At 40.9% G+C, this 24,125-nt stretch overlaps 1 protein-coding gene across 4 annotated transcripts in view; it reads right to left on the reverse strand.

The window, feature by feature from the left end:
• RFTN1 (raftlin, lipid raft linker 1) overlaps positions 1–24,125 on the reverse strand; it is a 101,050-nt gene that overhangs the window by 43,420 nt on the left and 33,505 nt on the right. For all 4 annotated transcript variants that reach the window (XM_083468235.1, XM_083468236.1, XM_083468237.1 and 1 more), the window contains exon 4: positions 13,358–13,466. In XM_083468235.1, the coding sequence (XP_083324361.1) occupies positions 13,358–13,466 (109 nt within the window). The remainder of the gene's footprint in view (positions 1–13,357; positions 13,467–24,125) is intronic.

Below are 24,125 nucleotides of genomic sequence, written 5' to 3' on the forward strand. Positions count from 1 at the left end.
AGGAGTGTGTGAACATGCTGGGAATGTGGGCTTGGGAGAGCACATCTTTGACACTTTGGCCTGCCACATGATGCCCCAAATCTTTCTGATGCAGCACATGTGGAGGCATTGAGCTGTCACTCCTGGCACTTGTAAGTTGCCCACGACTCACTTCCATAACTGCTAGAACTTCATCTTGGTATTGTACATTAGTACCACATTCTACCATTCCCTTTTGTAGCTGCCTTGCCAATACACATGTCCAGCTCAGCATCAATGGAGAGGCTGCTGGTTGTGGTGGAGACCAAGCAGACAAAATATTCTACCACCTCAAGTGTGTGGTCACCAATGCTGATGCATGAAGTGCTGGTGATGTCCTCACCTAGGATGTTGGCCTTCTTCAGGCTAATGGTAAGGCTAACTCCCTGCAGGTTTGGGCAAAATGGTTGATGAGCATCTGTAGAGCTTCCATTACTACTACTATTACTGCTGTTTACTAAGTAGCTATAGCAGCAACAAGGAAGATAACTGCACCACAGGTATGCAATGACTGAATAGCCTTAGAGACCACTTGTCAAACTACTCCAAGCAACATACATGCTGAGTGCACTGAAACACAGCAGTATCCATAGGCTCTGGATGATGTTCCTACCCTCAGGGAACCCCTTCCCCATCTATTTGCCTGCTGAGCAATCCATGCATGGCACAGAGGGTTCTGAGACCTATTGCCTTAAGCAAACAGTGTGCACCCAGAATGCACTCAATACTTTCCTGCAGATGTAAGATCAGATACTCAGGCATGTTGACAGCTAGCATGAGACTGCAATGTAAATTAGAACTGAGCCTCTTGGTAAATCTCAAGTGACTTGAATCAGGACAAATCCTTTTGTTTTTGCTTTTTAAAATCACACTACATGTGTTAATTGACTTATCAAAGCCAGGATGTTTATGTTATCACAAACTATTTTATGAATGGTCAGTTTTAAGAAGATAATGATTACTGTTACTATTTTCAACATTCCATTTCCTCAGACCTCCTTGTTTACACACACACATGTGTATACAGTGGTACTTTGGTTCTCAAACTTAATCCGTTCCAGAAGTCCGTTCCAAAACCAAGGCGCGCTTTCCCATAGAAAGTAATGCAAAATGGATAAATCCGTTCCAGCCTTTTAAAAACAGCAATTTAACATGAATTTTGCTATCTAACAAGACCACTGATTCATAAAATGAAAGCAATAATCAATGTACTGTACTATAAAAGAAATAAGACAGTATTGTAGATGATAAAAATTAAAATTACATTCTTTTTCTTACCTGCACTGATGATAGTCATTGTTCGGATGGGGGGACTTTATCCATTTTCACAGTCATACAATCAATCAATCAATCAATCAGTAGCTGGACTGGGTTCCACACAGTCACAAAAACAAATTAACTGAAAATGCCTCAAAAAACACAAAATAGATAGCAAAAACAAAAGCGCCAAACTTAATCCATTCCGGAAGTCCGTTTGACTTCTGAAGTGTTCGGAAACCAAGGCGCAGCTTCTGATTGGTGCAGGCGCCCAGAAACAATAGCCGACAGCCACATTGGACGTTCGGCTTCCGAAAAACGTTCAAAAACCGGAACACTTACTTCCGGGTTTTCGGCGTTTGGGAAACAAGGCGTTTGAGAGCCAAGGCATTTGAGAACCAAGGTGTTTGAGAACCAAGGTACCACTGTATAAACACCTGGAACGCGGGGATAACACATAACACATCTGATTAAATTGACTGAAATCCATGCAAGTTCATGCCAAAATAAATCTGTTAGTTTTAATGGTGCTTCAAGACACACTTTGTGTTTTCCAGCAAGTGCAATGTTCTAGATAAGGCACTTAAAAGGTTTGAAATTCCAGCTCAACCCTGAAGACAATTGTATGGCTTCAGATAGCTCGCTCTCAAGCTATGTACACAATAGCATTTACTCGGGCTCCAGCGTGCTTCCACCGCTGGTGTTTGAAGTTGGGTACACATGATTTTGGCACAATCCATCTATCCTGCAGCTTTCTGAGAAATAATGCTGCTTGCTGCATTTCCCCTCAAACCAGCTTTCATCCAATTCATAAACATAAGCCACATTCATTTTGCAGTTAAGCCAAGGTGTGCTCATTTGAGGCAGCCGCTGCACATGCACAGATGACAGCTTCATGAACGGGGGTTGGGGGTTGCAGGCACAGGGAAACCAAACAAGTAATGCACACTGAGTAAAGATGTCCCCACCCCGGTGTGTACAGAAATGTGCATAAACGGCATGAAATGCAGCAGAGAGAAATGACCTCGCTGCCTTTTAACCTATGAATATTTACATGGCCTCAGTCTAGCCTACCTCCAACTGTCTATGGCAGTAACATGGGAATGCCCCATATTTGTTGCCCTGAGCCCCTTCAAGCAGAGGCAGGGACACATTTCTGGAGCAGCTTTTCCACCACTATCAATGTCATCAAGGAAGCCTTTAAAGTTTCCTAGGAACACAGTTTTTTATGACCACTGCAATAATATATGAAATATATTAGCACAGGTAAGAGGCGACGTTTATCCTCAGTAAGTTTCAATGCACTGAGTAAGAATCTTATTTTTAACAAGGAGAAAGCACTTATGACAGTAGATTGGTATTCAGTCCACTTTCAAAGGCAACTAGTCCATACCACATGGTTCAGATTAAGCTGTATATTTTAAAGAAGCTTAGTACAAATAAATTAACTAGCAGTTAAGCCACAGGGATATCAAATAACCTCACAATTCATATTATGTGTGTGCTTAGTGAAATTAATTTCTACACTGCGTGGAGCTACGCCCCACATTATACAGTATGAACTATATAGTAATAAAGTACATTATATTGACATGAACAAAAAGTTCACTGCACTCTGCCATGAAAGAACAGCTTTTACTTCTGAGCTAGCATTAAACTTTGGAATTCATTTACATTTATTTTTGAACCAGAATAAATATATGATCCTCTCTGAACAGAAACAGATCTTCTAGATTAACAGCAGATTTTACAGGCAGTGCATCATACTTGGCCAAATTTATATTTAAAAACTGAACCACTGATAAACAAATGCAGAGAAGGTGGGTCTATTACCAATGAGACACATGGAGGCTCCAGCTTCAGAGGCACTATTGCTCTCTACAAGGTATGCTGCAAAGTCAAAAGTGCGGATTAATTTTACTGATTTTCTGTATCTGCTGAAGGCTTTGAATTACAACATTTTTAAATCTTAAAAAAAATACTTTTAAAAAACCTTTCAAGCTGACCCTTTTTCTCAAGCAGCCAATACATTTAAGAAAGCTGCATGAAATCTGTTTAACTTTAATATTTGCCAGAGTATGTGCTACGTTCTAGGCTTTGTCTCAAAGATCTTCATGCAGCAACGGGCTGTTAGTAAATGATCTGTTTGCACATTCCTATTTCTGTGGTCAGCTCTGATAGCGACATAAGTTGGTTTGGGTAGAAAATAAAGCCCTCATTCAACCTCTCTCTTCCTGCTTCTCAAGCAAGTGATTGGTGCTGAATGAGCCAAAATTTGTTTGGGGGGGGGGTATGCAGAATAGGCTACCACAAATAAACAAATAAAAGGATCTTCCCAAGCAGTATGGAGCCTAATGCAGTGGGGCTGAATGAGGTGTCTGCAATCACTTAGCTTTTATAAGCTAGGTATACTGTACAGTGTACATCCTTATAGTCTGTCAATTTTTTTTTGCATACCAGATTTTGGAAGAATTTATCCCACCCATATACTTGGCTCTTGGGAGAAGCTAGAATATAAAATAATACCATTCAACTTTGGCAGGATAACAGGAAAGGTTTTCCAGATTGGAAAAACATTACAAAGTTGTGTGCCTTTGTGTGCCAATCACCACACCAGATATGGGCAATCTGGATCACTGGTTGACAGGGCCTGAAAGGAATTTTTCTCCCAAACTGATTGTCCCTTGTTTGTTTGTTTTGCCTTTTTCTTAGTGAAACATGTGACTTTCCTCTGTTAGGCAGAATAATGTATATTCAAGGGCAGAAATGGCATTGGGCAGGATCAACATAGTGAAGGGACCTTAGTGCAGGGACCTTAGTACAGGATTGGCCATGGCATTCACCCAAACTTGGGTTTGGGCCCTCTGCCTGGCTGGAATCCTAACTCTAGTCACCCAGTAAGACCTTGCCAGCTTGGTTGCACCTTAACAGGGTTCAACACTGGCCAACTCCTATGGAACTGGCTTGGCGTGGTCCAACCCCAGCTAATCCCATTCCACCAGCATGGGGTGAGTGGAATGATGAACAGATCCTGTCCCTACTGCAATATCAACACATATCCTGCCTGCTACAGTCAATAAAAAAATTGGCTTGATTTCATACCAACACCTGGTGTCCTATTTGATCATTTGCTCCTGTTCAAGGTCTCAGAATATGCCTACCTGGGCAATTTAGAATGAAATGAAATACCTTTAGCTTTTAACTTTCTTGTTTCTACTGCTTCGGATACATTTATAATAAAAAACAAAATCTAAATAATTTTTTGCTGCTATAAACTTTAATAACTTGAGCATATGTAATAAAAAATGTCTTGAATTAAAAAGCAACTGAGTACATTAAATGTATAAGTTCCCCAAGGCTAATAAATAAATATAGAAATAAATTCCTAGCTGCCAGATAACTTACGTATCTCAAGAAAAGCTAACAGCTGAAACATTTGGAGCTGACCAGTCCAGTCCTCTCTGTTCATAGTTTTCAAGTGGGTTTGTAGCATCCATGAGCACAATAGCAACCACTTTGTGACAGTTTTGCAGCAGCAGAAAGTCACCAAGACTGGGGCTATGCAATGGGCACTAAGTAATATTTTGCGTTCCAGAAACAGTCTATGTAAAACTCTTGACATAAGTCCAGAATTGGCATTTGAAGGAATTGCTCAACTTTGCACTAATATGATGATTCAATTTTTCAGCTCAACAACAGACACAGCAAATGGGTAGTGTTACTCTTTCAATCTCATTGCCTTATTTGTACATCATGAAAAATACTGACTCACCTCACAGCAAGAGGGGGGCACCTAAAGCTGGACTATTGTAGACAACTCTATCTCAAAACTATATGTATAAAATATGAATGATGCCAGCCTACCTCACAGAGTTGCAGCAAAATTGAGAGGATAATATTGATTGTCTTTGGGTCAAGACTGTTGACAATAGTCAAACTACAGGCAGGTGCTTAAGAAAGGTAGGTGCTAACCTTTAAAAATGGTTAAACAGCAAAATAGAGATCAACGCATCAATTCAGATAGGTGGGGAGAAAAGAAACTTTATGTGAATACAGCTTCTGGACTGTTGGTGAAACAAAAAGTTTGTGCACAATACAACTTTAGATAATAGTGAACTGTGGGGGTTGCATATACAGGATGTATATGTATTTCACATAATTTTCCAAACCAGTGGTGGGAGTGCATTGGGCACAGAGTAAACGGGGAGACGGGGTATACACAACCAAGTGCACACTATACCTTTAATGCACATTCAAAGAGCATTCTTTCCCTCAAAGATTTATGGGCACTGTAGTTTACCTTTTGCAAAGTTACAATTCCCAATAACCCTTAATGAACCACAGTGCCCAGTCTCCATGCCTCATCTGCCCATCAAACTTGATGAACCTTTGGCTAGGTGGACAGGCAGCTTACTGCTCTTAATACCATACTAACAACTTTGAATTACGGTTCTGAGTATCACTCCAATATGTTTGCCATGTGTCCTTTGAATGTCTCCAATATAGTTACAAGCCATGTCCATTATCTCATAGACGGAATGGCACAGCAGCATGATCAAGAGTTTGCTTTGTTTTAAAATAGTAATTAGAAATAGAAGCAGATCCATCAATATCGTAACTGCATTTAAATATTAAAAAGCAGAAGTGATTTTAAAAATACTGTTTATTAAATAAGTGAATAGGTTTTAGACTTTTTTAAAAAAGAATTCTTCTTAAACCAACTCTTTATTTTGACTTAAATCTTTACAGCTGCCATCAGTTCCTGGAGCAGGCTTGACTTATAAAAGGTAGAGAAACCTTACGCAATATCAGAACACAACAGTATAGAGTGCAATAATAGAAACTGAAATCTGTGCCTAGATGTTATTAATTGTTCACAGACAGTTCTTTTTCTTATCAATTTTAGTCTGTATGTTACAATTATCACATCATATATCTTGTACGTGCTCAATATCAAGTATTCCACCAAGCACCACATAAATGCAGCATAACAATGTAATAAAATGAAGACACATGGCTGACTTAGAAAGATGGGTGTTCCAAACTTCTCTTAACTGTTTTGACGCCAGCAACTGGAATTTCTTGGCTTCCATCCAGAGCAAATGTTCACTCGAAAACTACTAGTATGCACTAATTCAACACAGCTTGCAGTATTTTAGATTGACGTGGTTATTTTCACAAACTAATCATTAGAGCAAAGTGGTTACTTCACTAATACCTTAAAGACAGGGTTGGGATATGATTCATGCTCCAAGAAAGAATGCAGGAGCAACAGTTTCTGTGGAAATGAAACATCAGTATTTAAAGCAGGGAAGGTCAACTTCTCTATGTTTGAATGGACACTATGTTATCAGGGGGGGAAAATACATCCCAAACTATAGAACTATTCAGGTTCTAAAAAGTTCATTTACCTGGTACAGTTACGGAACATGCATTTAGATCATACATAGCCACAGTCTATGGGGTGCGGTGCTCATCTCACTTCAGGCCGAGGGAGCCGGTGTTTGTCTGCAAACAGCTTTCCAGGTCATGTGGCCAGCACGACTAAACCACGTCTGGCGCACAGAACACCATGGCGAGTGCCAGAGTGCACAGAAACGCCGTTTACTTTCGCGCCACAGCAGTACCTATTTGTCTACTCACGTTGGTATGCTTTCGAACTGCTAGGTGGGGCAGGAGCTAGGACCAAGAAATGGGAGCTCACCGCATCGTGCAGACTCGAACTGCTGACCTTCCAATCAGCAAGCCCAAGAGACTCAGTGGTTTATTATACAGCGCCACACATGAAATTTAAATACAGTAGTAAGCTAATTAAAATTTGGTGGGGGTAGATGAAATTGTTCTTAGAGCCAGATTCAGCCTGTGAGTTGTTAACTGACCATCCCAATTTAATGTAGAAAGCTATTTCTGGATAAGGGATTTTTAAAAGGTGTGTCCAGCATCAAATTACTTTCCTCTGTCCTGATGTATAGGAGATCCTTCTTTTGCTTTTGAAAAAGATAAAATCCAGTCACAAAGGTTAGTATTGCTGCTTAGTATGTATCACCCAATAACCAAAAGAATGGACAACACTTAAAAAAAACCCAAAAACCCAAAATACACCGAATTTCTATGTTTGTGAGATTGTCATACATCTTGACTGGAAATATATGTAGAACAGAGATAACCCTCTTCAAACAATTTCCTGTTAAAAGTTACACAAATATGCTCTGACAGGTGGCATGCCAACAAAAATCTTCAGGCAAAAGGTACTGAGAAAAATATATATAACACCATGTCAAATATTGCTGTGAAATTGTGGCTTACTTACTTACACATTCAAGCACCATCATTCTTCATTAGTATTTCTCTGAGGCCATTTGTCAGAAACCTCCCATTGACTTTTGTGTTGTTTATAGAAGGTTCATTTGTGAAGAGACACTTTTAAATTTGAAAGCAACTTTTTGGTTGTCCTTGACATTTTTCATAAATTGATACAATTCCTTGGTTAAGAATTTGATGTGAACATATGTGAAAGAGTAGGTTTTGGAAACTGCTCCCTTCTATAGCATTCAGAGAAGACTCTGAATTACAAAGAATGAAGAACAGTTTATTTTTAACTATAGGCTGTGATCTTTCCAAAATGACTAACTATTTTCACTTGTGTTCGTCTTAAGAACATTTTTTTGATTATCGGGTTACAACTCCCATGTAGCTGGGTCTACTACTACAACAGCATACAGTTATTACATTAAACTGTACACTTTGCATCTGTTTTTAAGGATATTAGCAGCCAATATCATAATTTTAAATTACAACTCACGATCAAAGCAGATTTCTACTACATTTATGCTACACATGTTAATTGCAGGTAGCAGTTTATACCATGTGAAAGCTGGGGACTATTGCCATAGATAGAAGTAAGGATGCAATCCACAAAGGGTCTGCGCTGCAACGGCTCAATGATCTATGCAAAAGGCACAACTACTAGTATGGATACTGCATGGTCCAACAGCTGTGCAAAAATAGTTGATATTAGTTAAGGTAGCAAAAACGGTTCCAGCTAACAGGGCATTCTGGATTTCCTGCAGAGAATGTTAAATGGTTGTAGTAGTTGTGTGGTCTACAGCAGATGTGGCTAAGAGATGCTGCTGGACTCCAAATCCCACCAGTGGTAGTCAAATAATCCAACCACATGGCCACATGTTAGTCCATGGACTGAGTGCCAAATCCTAGATGCCAAGAATACATGGTAAGGGGAGTAAAGGTAAAGGACCACTGGGCGGTTAAATGGGTGGGGAGGTTGTCAATGCAGGTCTGCGGATTTTGTTCTAAGGCTGGTTATATACCAATTCTATGTATATGAGCGGAATACAGTGCTTCATCACTAGCAGAATTAATGCAGAAATTCACAGCTCTAACACGTTCACTTCGTGAACATAATGTAGCTATAAAGGAAGCTACATAAATCCTGTTTCCAAGACACAGCAGCTGCTCAAGTTTTAAACTAAACACCACCACCATCAAGTTTAGCACATTTCTTACTGAAAATAAATCTCATACCTAAATATTTCTTACAGTCGGGAAGTTCAAGTTCATAATCTTTATTTTTCAGTCTTTCCCCCATATATTAAACTTCGAGTATCCATAAGATAAGTTCAAACTGCAGAACTACCCAAAGCACTAAACCTCCACTACATTAGGTCTGAGTTCTGCAGGAGTATTACAGAAGATAAATAACACATGCTGCTCATTTGACAGTGACTCCTTAAAGTCATAAAATGGAGGTGATATTGTAAACATATCCATTTAATATTGAACTCTAAAAGCCCTCTTTTGTAGGTAATGGACTAAATCTGGTCTCATTGTCCAGAAATATATCTCCAGCACCATACACATAGGAAGTTTCATTTGCAATCTCTGTGTTGTTCTTGTAGAACTTGGGAGAGAGGAGGATGGGCACAATACTCGAATTAGTTGGCTCAACCTATGATTGAGGTATCTATAGTCAGCCTCCCTGTCTTCTGCCCTACCAGTCCCAATGGGCTCCAGCCACCACTGCCATACACATGGATGAATAAGGCCTGTCAGTGTTCAGAGCACAGTCGCATTCAATAACCAACAAATGATTGCTTTGTGCCTCATCCCTCCATTCAATTCCCATATTAACAAATTAAGGTTTTACAAGGTGGGTAGCCTTGCCCCTACTGCCCACTTCAGGAGTGCTAATGCTTTTACCACCCACAGTAGTAACTGCATGCTATGCAGAACAGGTGGGCAGCCTTTTTCCTGCCAAGAGCCACATTTTCTTGGATGTTCTGAATACACGACATCAATCTTTGCTTTTCAGCACTGAAGTTCTCCATGCAAAATCTGGATTAAAAGGAAATGTGTCCCTAATATGTGTCCCAATGAACAAATCATTGGGACACATAGTAATGCAACATAATCAGATGTTTGCTTCAAATTTTCTTTCTAGTCTTCAGGGGGGAAATCCCTGGAATGCTGGGGCCATGTACTATACACATCTACCACATCTATTTTTACATTGGCCAGGAAGATGAACCTTTTAAAAAAAGTCCGTGGGACAAAGGATTACAAAAGCAAATCAAGTCCCCCGGGGGCACAATGGAATACTTTTGCTACAATCACAGAGTGAGTTTCTGAATACCAAAGTTATACTGCAGAGTAAAAATGAATGTAAGTTTTTTTTAAGAAGTGTAATCAAGAACATATGTTGCTCTTCACACCACGATACCTAATATACAATGTGCACTGTTTTCCACAATCCTTTGTTTTACATATGCTTTCAAAACATTATTGCCAAAGACAGCTCTCAGCAGGAGCAGTCCTGACCAGTCTTATTGCTTTATTCTAGATTATATCTATGTCAAGATCCTTAAACAAAGAGATGGTTTCTGTTTGCTTTCTAAGTGTGCGGAAAATAAAGCCCCAAGTTCAACGCTTTGAGAGAAGCCCTTATTATGAAGTGCAAAGAAATAAATGTAAAAATGCTCTTTTGTAAAGACTTTGAGGAAAGGACAAGTGTTTTCCTGAAAGACAGGAATGGTTTCAAAGCGTTTCAGATCACTTAGATAGCAAATCCTTTGGGCAATAAGTAACATTACAGCAGGGTCATTTCAGACTTTTCTGTTTGAAGGCCAGAAGCAGTTTTCGTTCCAATTTTTCTCCATTAATAATAATAATAATTTGCTTTAAGACAAGTTAAAAACCCAAGATGTATTAGGATCTTTTTGTGAGAAATGACGACTAATGTCTCAGATTATTGAACAAAAATGAAGAATGCATTCATAACAGGAAACATTTAAAGCAAATGAACAGCACAACAGTTTTATCACTCTGGCCATGTGTTAAAACTAGTTTCTTTCTGGACTGCAAGCAAAGAATTATATATTTAAACAATTAGTCAGAAATTATGGAATGCAATGGAAATTTACTTTTTTATATATAAAAAACCCCCACTGTATGTTTAATGAAAAATGTTGGGATACAGTCATTTCCCTGTTCTGTGTTTTGATGAAACATTATTCACTGTAGATTAAAAATGTTTTTATATAGCAGCAGACGCCCCTTTCCCATCTGTTAGAATGCATGCATGTTCCCAGATGCATTTTTGCTCTTCCAAGAACAATAAGGGTTACAGTGCCCACAGATTCATAATGTATTTTAAGTTTTCAGCTAATTTATCTTTTACACTTAACTAGTGATCAAAAACAGACATAACTTCTCCATGTAAACCACGAGGACATTTTATGCATTTGAAGTTATACTGAACTCAGTGGGTGTGTATGGGTGTGTAAAATGTAACTTCTCCACAAGTAAAATCTTTCACATTGGTCTCAGAAAACCTTTGATCTTCAACTTCTAAATATGACATTTGTTTAGGAGTGGCTAAGGACTTTCTATCCTCCTGTTCTCATTTTATGTAGGTTGCTACCACACACACACACACACACACACACACACACACACCATGTTACACACAACTCACAGTAATATTTAAAGGTCAATTTCCCTCAAACTCATCAGCACAAGATCAAGATTCCCCCAGCGACTGTAAAAAGGCCACAGATTAATTCAAGGGAAAATGAGAACTCTGTGAAAGCTGTACACAAAGGAAGAGGAAGCATGCAGCTGAAACGAGAACTAGAGGAGAGCCACAGAGTGCAGTAGTATTAGCAGGGATAATCAATGTGTGCCCTTCCAGATGTTGCTGAGCTACAATTCTCATCAGCCTCAGTCAGAATGGCCAATAGTTAGGGAGAATCAGAGTTGTAGTTCAACACAGGGGCAGAGGAAAGGGGTGCACAGGGTATTGTGCGTCCCGGGTGTTACCACTGAGGGGGGATGACAAAATGCAGGGTGGCACTCACCGCAGGGCCTGCAGCACGCCCGAGCCACGTGTCTCTGCTGGGAGAGACGTGGTGGCTTGGGCGCATGCAGGCTCCGCGCTGCCTGAACGGTCCACCTGCTGGCTCCCCCCCCCCCAGCTGTAGGGCGGCTGAGTGGGAGGAAGCAGGCAGACTCTGGAGGCCCTGCAGTGCACCCTGCCCTTATGGGTGGCTCACCCTGCCCTCGCCTTGCCCCTCTGGGTGGGTCACCCCACCCCTGGGCACACCGTCCTAGGCGCCCGAGTGGCTTCCTCCACCGCTGGTTCAACAACATCTAGAGGGCCACAAGAACTATCTGTGGAGTAGAGAATAGTTGCAGATATAAAAGTTAATCTGGGTACTGAAGAAGCGCCACCATGTTATTCATAGGGGACATTTTTTCTAGTACAACACCACAGATGGCTATTTTTAAAGTGTGTTTTTAAAAACTTGTCAGTTTCTATAGTCATTAATTTGCTACACATAATTGACACATGCAAAATTATAATTTTCATTAGAATAACACCTGTTCTAAAATGATGCAGCAAATCTCAGATATGGAGCTAGCAATGACCCCCCTGATAATTAATGCATTTTTTTCCTGACGTTGAACTTCACCACAATATTTGATAGAGGCTTTCCAAAGGTAACATACCATATGGGGCGGGTGGGGGGGATACAGAGAGAACACATAGAAAGTATGTTACCTTTCTGCACTGCTTGCAAGCTGATAAAGGCACCTGGCTGAATCTTGATTTGGGGGGGGGGATGGGGGAGAAGAGAGAGAATAGGATGCTAGCCTATGCTGGGACAATGAAATTGTTCCCTCTGGTGCAGGTGGGAGTGAGGAAAGACACAACAGATTAGGCATGAGTGGTGATGCATTGATGGCTTACAGTGAGTGCTCAGTATCACCTACTTCACTGTCCACCGTGAATCCTGGATTAGTTCCAGGAACCCCTGGAATCTTGCACTACTGTGGAGATTAGGATGCCATGTAACAATATATATGGCCCATTTTGATTTAGCTAGTGTGTCTCACCTGATCTTCCGCCCTTTTTGCATTCTGTGGGCCCAAAAACCTTGGGGCTGAATTGCATTAGGCGTGAGCAATGTAAAACAGGGCTTAATGTTGCAACTAAGAGGAAAATAGTAAATCTCAGTATCACTTAAAGTAAAGGTAAAGGGACCCCTGACCATTAGGTCCAGTCGTGGCCGACTCTGGGGTTGCGGCGCTCATCTTGCTTTATTGGCCGAGGGAGCCGGCGTACAGCTTCCAGGTCATGTGGCCAGCATGACTAAGCCACTTCTGGCAAACCAGAGCAGTGCACGGAAACGCCGTTTACCTTCCCACCGGAGCGGTACCTATTTATCTACTTGCACTTTGATGTGCTTTCAAACTGCTAGGTTGGCAGGAGCAGGGACTGAGCAACGGGAGCTCACCCCGTCGCAGGGATTCGAACCGCCAACCTTCTGATCGGCAAGTCCTAGGCTCTGTGGCCCACAGCGCCACCCGCGTCCCTTCAGTTTAACTTATACCAGTTCTAATTTTTAGAACTTGATTTCAACAAAACAGACGAATATACCAGAAACACAGAACAATGTGTTCCATAGATTGGGGGGTTGGTAAACATTAGTATCTTAGTAGCAGTAGTTTCAAATGCAACTATCTGTACTGTTATTTGCAAATATTTTGCTTCTACTGTACTTACTTTCTTTATAAGATCTGGCATCTTTGATTTATCTAGAAGGTGGTCTGAGGAGAAGCAACTTTCTATCTCTAAGGTATTTCCTTCACTGACAGCATCATTTTTCAGGGATCTGAAAAGAAAAAGAAAAGAAGGCGTTTTTCATAAGCAGGTGACAAGTCACCAAAAACTAACATGTTCTATGCATATCTCAGACTTATTGTAGTTCCTAGACAAGCAGTGACACAGAACACTCAATTGTGTAACAAGAACTCTGAGATCAATGCATTTCCTGTAATAGTAAGAAATTATTAAAGTATTATTAAAGTATGAGAGTCTTTTGAAACCGAGGGCTAAACTAGAACTTGTTATTTAAACATTGTAACATACATTAGGTATCTTAGAACATGAACTGCATGATTAAATGTAAATATAGAAAATAATTCAAATTCTCTTTTTTATTTGTTTAAACAGAACAGAAAACTTAACAAAATACTACCCTGTTGTCATGTACTGCCTACTGCCTTAAAGCCATAGTCCTATATTTTTGTCACACGATGAAATATCACCCTTCTTAATTTACCAGCCAAGTTGTTTCGAACAGGAAGAAGAGTACAAAATTGCTGCTATGGTTTTAAGGGAATTGCAAAGCTCTGTGCTACTTGAGCCAAAATGGTAGCTTCATATTAGCTAAACAGCAGGGAAAACAACATACAATCTTTTGAGTATTCTGAACTGATCAGTACCAGCTGTCAGACACTCCAAATGCTTGCTTGCTACAGATGAAGGTGGTCCCTAGGTACTCGCAAAGCTTCTAACACATTCAGAACTATGAGACTGGGACAGTGAAGAGTGAAAATGACTGTTAAGGCAGTCCAAGACTGCACTGTTTCCTGTGGGACATTATAGAGAGTTCCCCCCCCCAAAAAAAAGAGAGGTCACATTTTCATTTTACCCTACATGCCCCTTTCTCTTTCCTATAACTTTAGGACTGTAAACAACATGGGACCACTCATGCCCACCGTTAAAGGGGAAGCGTAGGCTCCTTTTCAGATTTCTTGGGATGCATTCATTTCCTTTTCCAGAGGTGGAGGAAAAAATGTTTGTAGATTATCATTCCTTCTACTGCCATGTCCATTAGCTATGCAGCAAAATGGTGCCAACTACGTTTGAAACAGTGGTGGTTTCCCAATATTTGGGGGTTTCCTCAGGCATGCCAAATATTTGCGTGGATTTTTATTTTTTTTTTAAGGAAAGGAAACGAAAGCTCAAAACAGCCTGAAAATAACTGAGGTTATCAGAAGGCAACGGAGGTTGAGAGTTTGTTAGAAAAAGAAGAGGAAGTTTCCTTAATTTTTAAAAATAGCAAATTCACAGTTGGAAGGAACATCAAAGGTCACCTGATTCGGTCCCTTGCCAATGAAGGTAATCCCCTGCAGAAGCATCCCTGAAAGAAACCCAGAGTCTGCTTAAAAACCCATAAAAAAGAAAAGCCCACCACTTTCCAAGACAGCTCAGTAAATTTGGTTGAAATCTCCTTTCTTGAAATGTGAAGTTACAGTGGTACCTCAGGTTAAGTACTTAATTCGTTCCGGAGGTCCATTCTTAACCTGAAACTGTTCTTAACCTGAAGCACCACTTTAGATAATGGGGTCTCCTGCTGCTGCCGTGCTGCCAGAGCACGATTTCTGTTCTTATCCTGAAGCAAAGTTCTTAACCTGAAGCATTATTTCTGGGTTAGTGGAGTCTGTAACCTGAAGCGTATGTAACCTGAAGCGTCTGTAACCTGAGGTACAACTGTATATAAATTAAAACATGAATATTTGAAAGAATTGTTCAACCTAAATCTCTCCCAAGTTCTATCACATTCACATAATAGGGGCAAAAGAAGTCCATCTTCATGTTAAGCAGTGAGAAAATAGATCTCATAGCTTCCCAAGCCCTCTACGTATTCCGCAGAACTTCAGGGAGAGTTGTATGAGTAATGACCCCAAATAATGACTGTCTCTGCCAAAGCTACCCAGAGTTTGTTAGGAGTGCCAGCTTGGCCCCACGACCGTGGGTGCCTGGGATCATGGGTGCCATACAGCATGCATGGCCCTGGTGCTGAAATTTATGGGTGCTAAAGCGCTTCAGGTTACAGACTCCGCTAACCCAGAAATAGTACCTCAGGTTAAGAACTTTGCTTCAGGTTGAGAACATAAATCGTGCTCTGGTGGCGCAGCAGCAACGGGAGGCCCCATTAGCTAAAGTGGTACCTCAGGTTAAGAACAGTTTCAAGTTAAGAACAGACCTCCAGAACAAATTAAGTTCTTAACCCAAGGTACCACTGTACGTGGCAGCAAAGGGGGAGGAAATGGTTTAAAGAGGAACTTGACTCCCTGTTGTATTACTGAAGACACTCAACTCTCTAAAACCAAATACACCAGTGCTTGGTCTGTACAACTTGGATTCAATGAATAAAACAGATCGTGCAGAATGCCAATGTGATGTAACTTTCAAAACCATTAACAACTTCAAAAAGTGATGTCCATGTGAATAACCATATATATTCTGATACCATTACTCAAAACGGCTTCATTAAAAGCTCTTTATTTGGGGAAAATCTGCTAAGACTACAATCTGAGTAATTCTGTAAAGCAGTTTCAGGCTTCATAACTGTTTGCACTGCGACTTGAAGAATGGCTTCCGATACTGAGAAACACAGGGTGGACAGGAAGCGCAAGTGTCTCCGTAGTGCCAGAAATAGAACTCCTATACCTTCCTCCAGGATAAAAGGTAAATGTTGTATTTCAGATGATACAAAGAAGTGCAGGGAACAGGAAGGGCACGGCATTTGTACTTCCTGTCTCCCCCTCGTTCTCTAATGAACAAAGCTGCTTGAAAGGAGCTATGTGTAAACGCTGGTATGTACTCTTCTATTAGTGACTCTAATTCTACTACCTTACTGCTGATGTAAGAGAAGAGTGTTTAAAATGAATCATATTTCATACACAAGGGAAGAGCCAGAGCACAGTGGTAGAACATATGTTTTGCATGCAAAAGGTCCTAGGTTCAATCCCTGGCATCTTCAAGTAGAGCGGAAATCCTGTCAGAAACTCTGGAGAGGTGCTGCCAGTCAGTGTTCACAATACTGAAGTAGATGGACCATTGTTACAATTCAATATAAAACAGCTTCCCTTGTCTGCATGCTTAAAAAGATTAGCTTAGTAGCAGCCTGACAAAAAATACACAAACATATTTTAAAATTAGTTGTAAGAATCGGTATACCGGTGGCACATTTAGGCACATCCAATTGTCACGCAATTGCTGGTGTGTGGGCCCTTCTGGACCCAGAAAAGGGCAGGAGGGGTGTGGAATAAGGGGGCGGGGGTGCTTGTACATGCTCCACTGAAGCATGTGGGGGCTGGGAACAGAACCCTCGTGTAAAATGGTCGCTGCCTCTGTACGTGTGTGTATTATATACATGTGTATATATACATGTTGCATCCAGTGTGAGTCCTAGTGAATTAAGTCCTACTCTGTGTAGGACTTAGCTGGATACAGCCCATGTATGTGTGAAACATCTGTCTTCGGTTACTCACATCTTGTCCACATCCAGACGAGGCGCCTGTAAGACTCTTTACACAGATCTACCATTGAATACATATCAGTAGCTTCCATTGATATTCCTATTTTATCCTTCTAAAAACTCCATAAGGAAGTTTAGAATAAGTCAGGAGTATGGAATCTGGTCTTCTAGATGCTGTTGAACTACAGTTCCCATCACTGCCAGCCAGCATGGCCAATGGAAAGGGAGTTGTAATCCAGAAACATCCAGAGGGCCAAAGGTTCCCCATCCCTGTATTAAGGAATACTAACTTGCTCAAGGTGATTTATAAAGCTTGAAAAAGAATTTAAACTCAAGTGTTCCCTATCCAAATTCAACACTATATACAGTGGTACCTCGGGTTACATACACTTCAGGTTACATACACTTCAGGTTACAGACTCCGCTAACCCAGAAATATTACCTCGGGTTAAGAACTTTGCTTCAGGATGGGAACAGAAATCGTGCAGCAGCAGCGCAGCAGGAGGCCCCATTAGCTAAAGTTAAGTAGCTTCAGGTTAAGAACAGTTTCAGGTTAAGAACAGACCTCCAGAACGAATTAAGTTCTTAACCCGAGGTACCACTGTACATCAGAGTTGGGGAACCTCTGGCACTCCCAGATGTTATTGAACTACAACTCATGAAAGATGGCCATCATTGTCAGTGAGCTGAAAACACTCAGCATCAACACTGCCACTCTACAAGAGATCAGACTCACTTTGAATGGCAGACACCGAAAGAAAAACTATAGCTTTTTCTGGCAAGGACGGCAGCCAAAACCACGTATTCACAGCATAGGTTTTGCAGTGCGGCTAGGAGAGCACAGAAAGAAGAAACATCATGGTGCACCTGCATCACTCCATCCAGACACCTTCATCTGCCCCAGCTGCAACAAAACATGTCTCTCCTGTTTTGGTATCTACAACCACAGCAGACATTGTAATTCTCCGGTGGATTGACTTCATGCTTAAATGCACACTCTCCCACTGTCTCCCGAGACAGACAACTGCCAAGCCCCAACAACTCCTGTCATCCCTGGCTATGCTTTTAGGTGCTGATGGAGTTATAGTTCAGCAACATCTGGAGAGCTCGATGTTCCTTACACCCGATCTATACCCTCATACTGCCCTATGCACTCTTCTTGGACACTACACAATGAGCTATAGCGTCCTATGATTCTGGTGGCCTGTGGTGAACCATATGAGACTAAGTAGGTTTATGTCAGGCAAACCAGAATTAGGCTGAAAAGGACAAAAATGGCAATTAACACTGAATTTCAAGAAGTTCCAACTAAAAAAACATAAAAGCTTCTGCTAAAGGGAAATTTAGTGATATAATGCAAAAGAAGGTAAGTCCTTCAGTGACTTTTATTTAAATTGTTCTGGCACAAGGTAAACATGATATAATTCACAGAACAAGGTATGTTGAACAGTTATGCAAAACACATGAGGGCAATTATGTGATAATCAGAAAACAAGATGACAGACCAAGTTGGTCATAATGCCTTTCTGAAGCTCCTGAGGACCTTTTTGTGAGCCTGCTTCGTTCATTCTCTCTCTCTCTCTCTCTTTGTGTGTACATATAGCCCTCATTTTCTTATTCTGGCCACTTTACTAGAACTGAAAGAAGCTTGTAACGAAACATGCTTTGTAATAAGCTGTCACCCGCTAGCAATTTCTCTTCTGTAAGGGGTTTTCCTGAAAGTGTAAATCAGTGTGAATCAGTTCTGTCATGTGAGAATCACTGTGAACAAGCAGTCCTGAGATTAAACCTCACATCTGCTGCCTCTTCATAGCCATCTCAAAAATCCCCATCATCATTCTGAAATCACCCTTTATAATGCATTTCATAATTAGAGCACTCCTTACAATGCAACCCAGCCTCTGATCATGGCCTTTTCTGCACATTACATGCATGGTTATGTGCTATTTCTAGATGCCTGGGAAGCAACAGAGGCATAAGGTGATAATGAGCCAGTTCTGGTGCCACCCTTTGCAGCAGCTTCTCTGCAAAAGAGTGTGAGAGAGTATATAATCACATCTTTCCACCTAAAAGCATCTTTGGACTGTCCTTAGTTCATGCACTTGCATTTGATTTCTCCTACTTCCATAACTCTAATGGTCAAAGGACAAATGATGATGAATGTGTCATTAGAAACTATACTGGGTTATAAAATGTAACAATAGGCAGTGGGGGGCTGGGGTGGGATGATTTTCATCAGGTCTGCAGCATGTGGAGGACTTTCACTCTTCCCACCATCAAAGCCACAGTGAAAATCAGCTACTCCCAAGCTGCTATTAGTCTTAAAGTTCCCCGTGGCACCTATAATTAATAATAGTAGGTGTGGGGTGCAATTTTATTTTTTTCAGAATTGAAGGTGAGGAAGGAACAGTGAAATTTCTCCTCCTGGCTTGCTGCAGTCCAGGAAAAAAAATCGGTGGGGGTGGGCACACCAATTATTACCTTTTTAAAGAGTTGATGTGGTTTCTAATGACACATTTAGTTGCAAACAGTCATTTTCTATCTTTCTTCCTCTGTTTTTTTTGTAGAGGAAATACTGCAGCATAGAGTGATATCCTGCAGAATCTCAGCAACGTCTCCCTGCCCCCACCACAAAGCAGTAAACACAATTAAGAACATTATTTAACAGTTACAAAATTCAAAGGCAAGAATTTTTGCTAATTAATAATTGGAATATTATTCAAATCATTCAACGATCAGAATGTTTTTCACAAATGTAATTCTGTGGGTTCATTAACTTTTCAGCAATGTAGCTTGAGTTTGAGGAATGACTGGCAGGTGCAAGAGGGGAAAGTGATTGAGGTGGAAGGTTGCAAAATTTTGTGGAACCTCTGGAGGGAATGCTCATGGTACCCTGTCTGAAAAACACTCCTCTAAAATACTGACATCATGATACTACATCTGAAACACAGACTGAAACTCTAGAATATTTAAGTGCCGTAAGGTACGAAAGGGAAGCATAAAATATGCCAGGACGGGGAAATGTCACTTGCTAAGCATGTTATTTGAGGTGCCTTTTTGCTCAATTAAATAAGTGCAGAAATAAAACCACACAGTTTTTGTTATGATTATTTTCTTTTTTAAAAAATCCCTTCTTAGTCTCTAGAGTAAGAGAGTTTGCATATACTCATATTCTGGGATGCCCACAATCACCGCAACGTAACAGAAACTAAATGTGTTCAGCTGTAAAGACTGCTTAAAAACTTCTTAGGAATATATTTTAGCTCACAATTGAACACTGAAACATTAACAGTGAAAATAATAATAATAATAATAATAATAATAATAATAATAATAATAATAATAATAATAATTTATTTATAGTGGTACCTCGCAAGACGAATGCCTCGCAAGATGAAAAACGTGCAAGACGAAAGAGTTTTCCGTTTTTTGAGTCGTTCCGCAAGACGAATTTCCCTATGGGCTTGCTTCGCAAGACGAAACGTCTTGCAAGTTCTTGCGAGTTTGTTTCCTTTTTCTTAAAGCCGCTAAGCCGTTAATAGCCGCTAAGCCGTTAATATCCGTGCTTCGCAAGACGAAAAAACCGCAAGACGAAGAGACTCGCGGAACGGATTAATTTCGTCTTGCGAGGCACCACTGAGTTTCCCCAGCCACTCTGGGCGGCTCCCAATAAAGTGTTAAAAACAGTACAGCGTTACATATTAAAAACTTCCCTGAACAGGGCTGCCTTAAGATGTCTTCTGAATAGCACCTTGTTCAGCTAGAAGGCAAACAATCCCACGGTCAGTATTATCTAAGAGAAGCATCATTAACCTGCGTATCAAACAGCGACCCAAAAGCCATTTCAAGTATGTCAAGCCCCACCTAAAATCTTTGGGACTTCATCAATGTACTTGCACCTTTCTCTGTTAGTGGACGATATCCCAGAATTTAGCACTATGTTTTATATGACACTTGCCAGTGTATGCAAAGAAACATAACATGTATAGGTACTCTGTATGTGGTGACCTGTAGTGAGTACCTGCAGTATGTACCTGCAGTATAAGAAGGAGGAAAACAATAGTTGGGCCTGTGGAGCACATGGTGTCCCCACACTAAGTGAGGATGAGCTTGGAAGAAACTCATGTTGATCTCTGCCAGGTGGAGCGGGTCTGGGCTCACCTGGGCTGGAGTGCCCAGGCAGGAGGGGATGGACTGGCCAGTACTGAAACACATTTTGCACATCTACTAATTATTGCACTGCATTGTCTAGAGAAGGGGGCAGGTTCATATGCTTAACACCATTTGATCATAAGAAAAGAAAAGAACAATATTATCCACCACAACATATATGTCCTGAAAAATAAGCTCACATGAAAGCATGCTACCTACGACACTCAGTAATGGCCCAGTTAATAATTCCACCTGATCTCTCACTCTGTATCTGTCTCTCTCCTCACATTTGATCATGGGGGTGGGGGGTGGGGAAAGACTGAAGATTTCTCCTTAGATTCATCAATATTATTACAATTCACAATGACTGATGAATCGTAAAGTTGTTCTTAACTTAGTACAGTGTGTCATCTGACTGTACCACCTCAGATTTCAGGTAACAGCTCATTTATTTAAAACTGTCCCCATGTGAAAAACATGTATGTATGTATGTCAAGAGAAAAAGTGTTAGCTTTCCATATGGGGCATTCTTTTCATGTGAGGACACTTTCAAACTAATGTGAAATGCAAGGTGTGCAATCACCAGAGCTGACTGTATCAAGTCAGTAGCAACACAGTAGAATTGGCATTCATTTCAGTGACACTTTTCCAAGATGCAAAAATAGAGTTTCGAAGTCTTCAACTGTCAGCTTACAAATAAGCTGCAACAAAAATCAAAATACCAATGCCAGCACATATTAATTCAAGGATTACATTACTATATGCTATACAATGCATATAGTGAATAAAACCATATCAAACAATCCTGATTCCACACTGCATAAAATTCCCGGAGGGGGGGAGGGGAGGCAAAGATGCATGTAGTACTTGTACAAGAGAATAAGGAGAAATCAAACAATTCTGGGTGTGTGGAGAGGACTTAACAGAAACTGTGCTGTGCTCCACAAATAAAGACTAAAAGCTTTTGATCACATCATGCAATTTGTCAGAATTTGTAATCAGGACTGCTGAAAATAGCAGGAAGTCCTAGCTAAATTCTTAGGGCATGCAAGTTCTGCTAATGAATTTGCACTTACAACTGAGCCTCCAGTAATCTTAAGGTTTTTGCATATGCCAGATGAAAATTAGCACTAGCTGCAGCCTCTTCAGCAAAATGTCAAAATTAGACATTTTATTTCCACCTAGCTGTTTGGCTACAAGCAATCCGATTTGTGATAAAATGCTCTGCTTAAAGACTAAAATTGCATGTGCTCTCTTTTGTTTATCAAGCTTCTTATTAACACAGGCAGTTTACCCACCATAGCTACATGTTTTATATTGCACATAACCAAAAAGGTAACAGCTGTCAAACTACATAGCCTCTAGTGTCAAAGTATTGCCCACCTTAGTTTATTCTATTCCCCTCTCTTTTATGATGGTAGCCTCTTTACATTTTTGGCATAATAATTCATATTGGAACCAGGTTGCTACAACTACCTCTTCTTCTTTGTTTCTTAATAGAAAACTGCAGCATCTGAGATTTTTATTAGACCACCACTGTCTCTTGTGCTTACTCTCACATTGATAACACATTGATAACTTCTACCTATGTGGGTTACTGTGGAAACAGGGTTAGCCAGGCAAGCTATGCACCTCAGTAGCCTGAGCATACCCTGCACCTTTACTCCTTCTTTCTTCTTTGGCGATCACTCGTAGCCGAGTAAGATTGTCTTCCATGAATATGGTATTAGCGATGTGTTCATAAGTGACTGTGGAGGCCAATTCTGGATCCACACGTACTTCCACAGTGGGGACATAGGTTTCCGGGTGGAAGTTGATCACGGTGAGGATTTGCCAAATGCATTGGTGGAAGTAGAGGGGTGCGGGGGGAGCGCACTGCCCCCAGCAGCATGATCTGGGTGGGGTGCCATTGCGGCTGTTCCCCCCACCTGCGCTGGGCGCCGTTGTTGTGTTTGGACTATAAACCTGCCTGCACCGATGAGAGACTTGAATCTACTGGGAAGCATGACATTATGCACATATACAGAAAACCTAGGTTTCTTATAGAAAAAATATTCTTTCTTTCTTTACACATTAAATTATTTAGTGTTAAAGTGACCTTTCCTTGCTCCACTTGGAAACAGCACAGGTAGAGGAAAGGCAGAAGCTTCACTACCTGATGTGGGTGTTGTTGTGGGGTATTCCTATTCTAGGGGATGAAATGGAGGTAGGGTCTCACCTGCTCTTCTTAGGCCCCCACACCCTCCCAATCAGTTGTGCTTCCATTGGACTCTGGGCATCTCTTCCCCCCACCCCTACAGGTCTCCTAGTCCTCTCCTCGCTTTCCTGCCTTGCAGATCTTCCTATGCACCCTCCTTCCTGCAGTCCTGAGACTCCCCTTCACCCAAATGCATGGGTGTGGGAGCTCACCAGATCCAAGAAGAGGTCACCATGCAGAGCTTGGGAGTGACAGGAGTCACTTCACTCCAGCCAGGAAGGAAAAGGCTTTTTGATTTCAATGGTGATACAAGGCCATGGAAAAGACTTTGGGGGTGGAGAGGGGGAGAAAATAGTATTTCCTCTGTAAAATGATTTCTCCTTCCCACATTAATTTCCTCTTCTCTCTAGGAACTGAGTCAGCTTATCTTTAACCCTTGGAAGGCTAAGCTGCAGAGGAGAAAGCTTACACTACACCCATATGGATGGTGGTTTGGCCTAGGGGGCAGCTGGTGTGTGGTCTGCAGCAAGGAGGGGTCACTGACATTTGCCTCCCTGTAATGAAAATAGAAGGGCTGCATTTCAATCAATGTGAAATGCAAGACTGACTTCTCTGCATCCTCCGCCTATGGCCAATTGACTTAAGGGACGAGCAACCACAAATATCATCTAATGACACTAGCCATTTTGACTTTTTTTACAAATCACATTTACATGGTGAACAATTCTTCTGCTGATCAACTTCACAAAAACTGAGATATCTCATGTCCTCAAGGTCTGAAGTTTAACCAACTTACAAGGACTTTTTTTAAAGTTCTGTCTCACTCTTAATCTCCTTTGAACATAGGTTGCATTAAAATGCGCTGCTTATCT

This window comes from Podarcis liolepis (genome assembly GCF_965112155.1).
Source record: "Podarcis liolepis genome assembly, chromosome: 12".
In the NCBI taxonomy this organism is placed as follows: domain Eukaryota; kingdom Metazoa; phylum Chordata; class Lepidosauria; order Squamata; family Lacertidae; genus Podarcis; species Podarcis liolepis.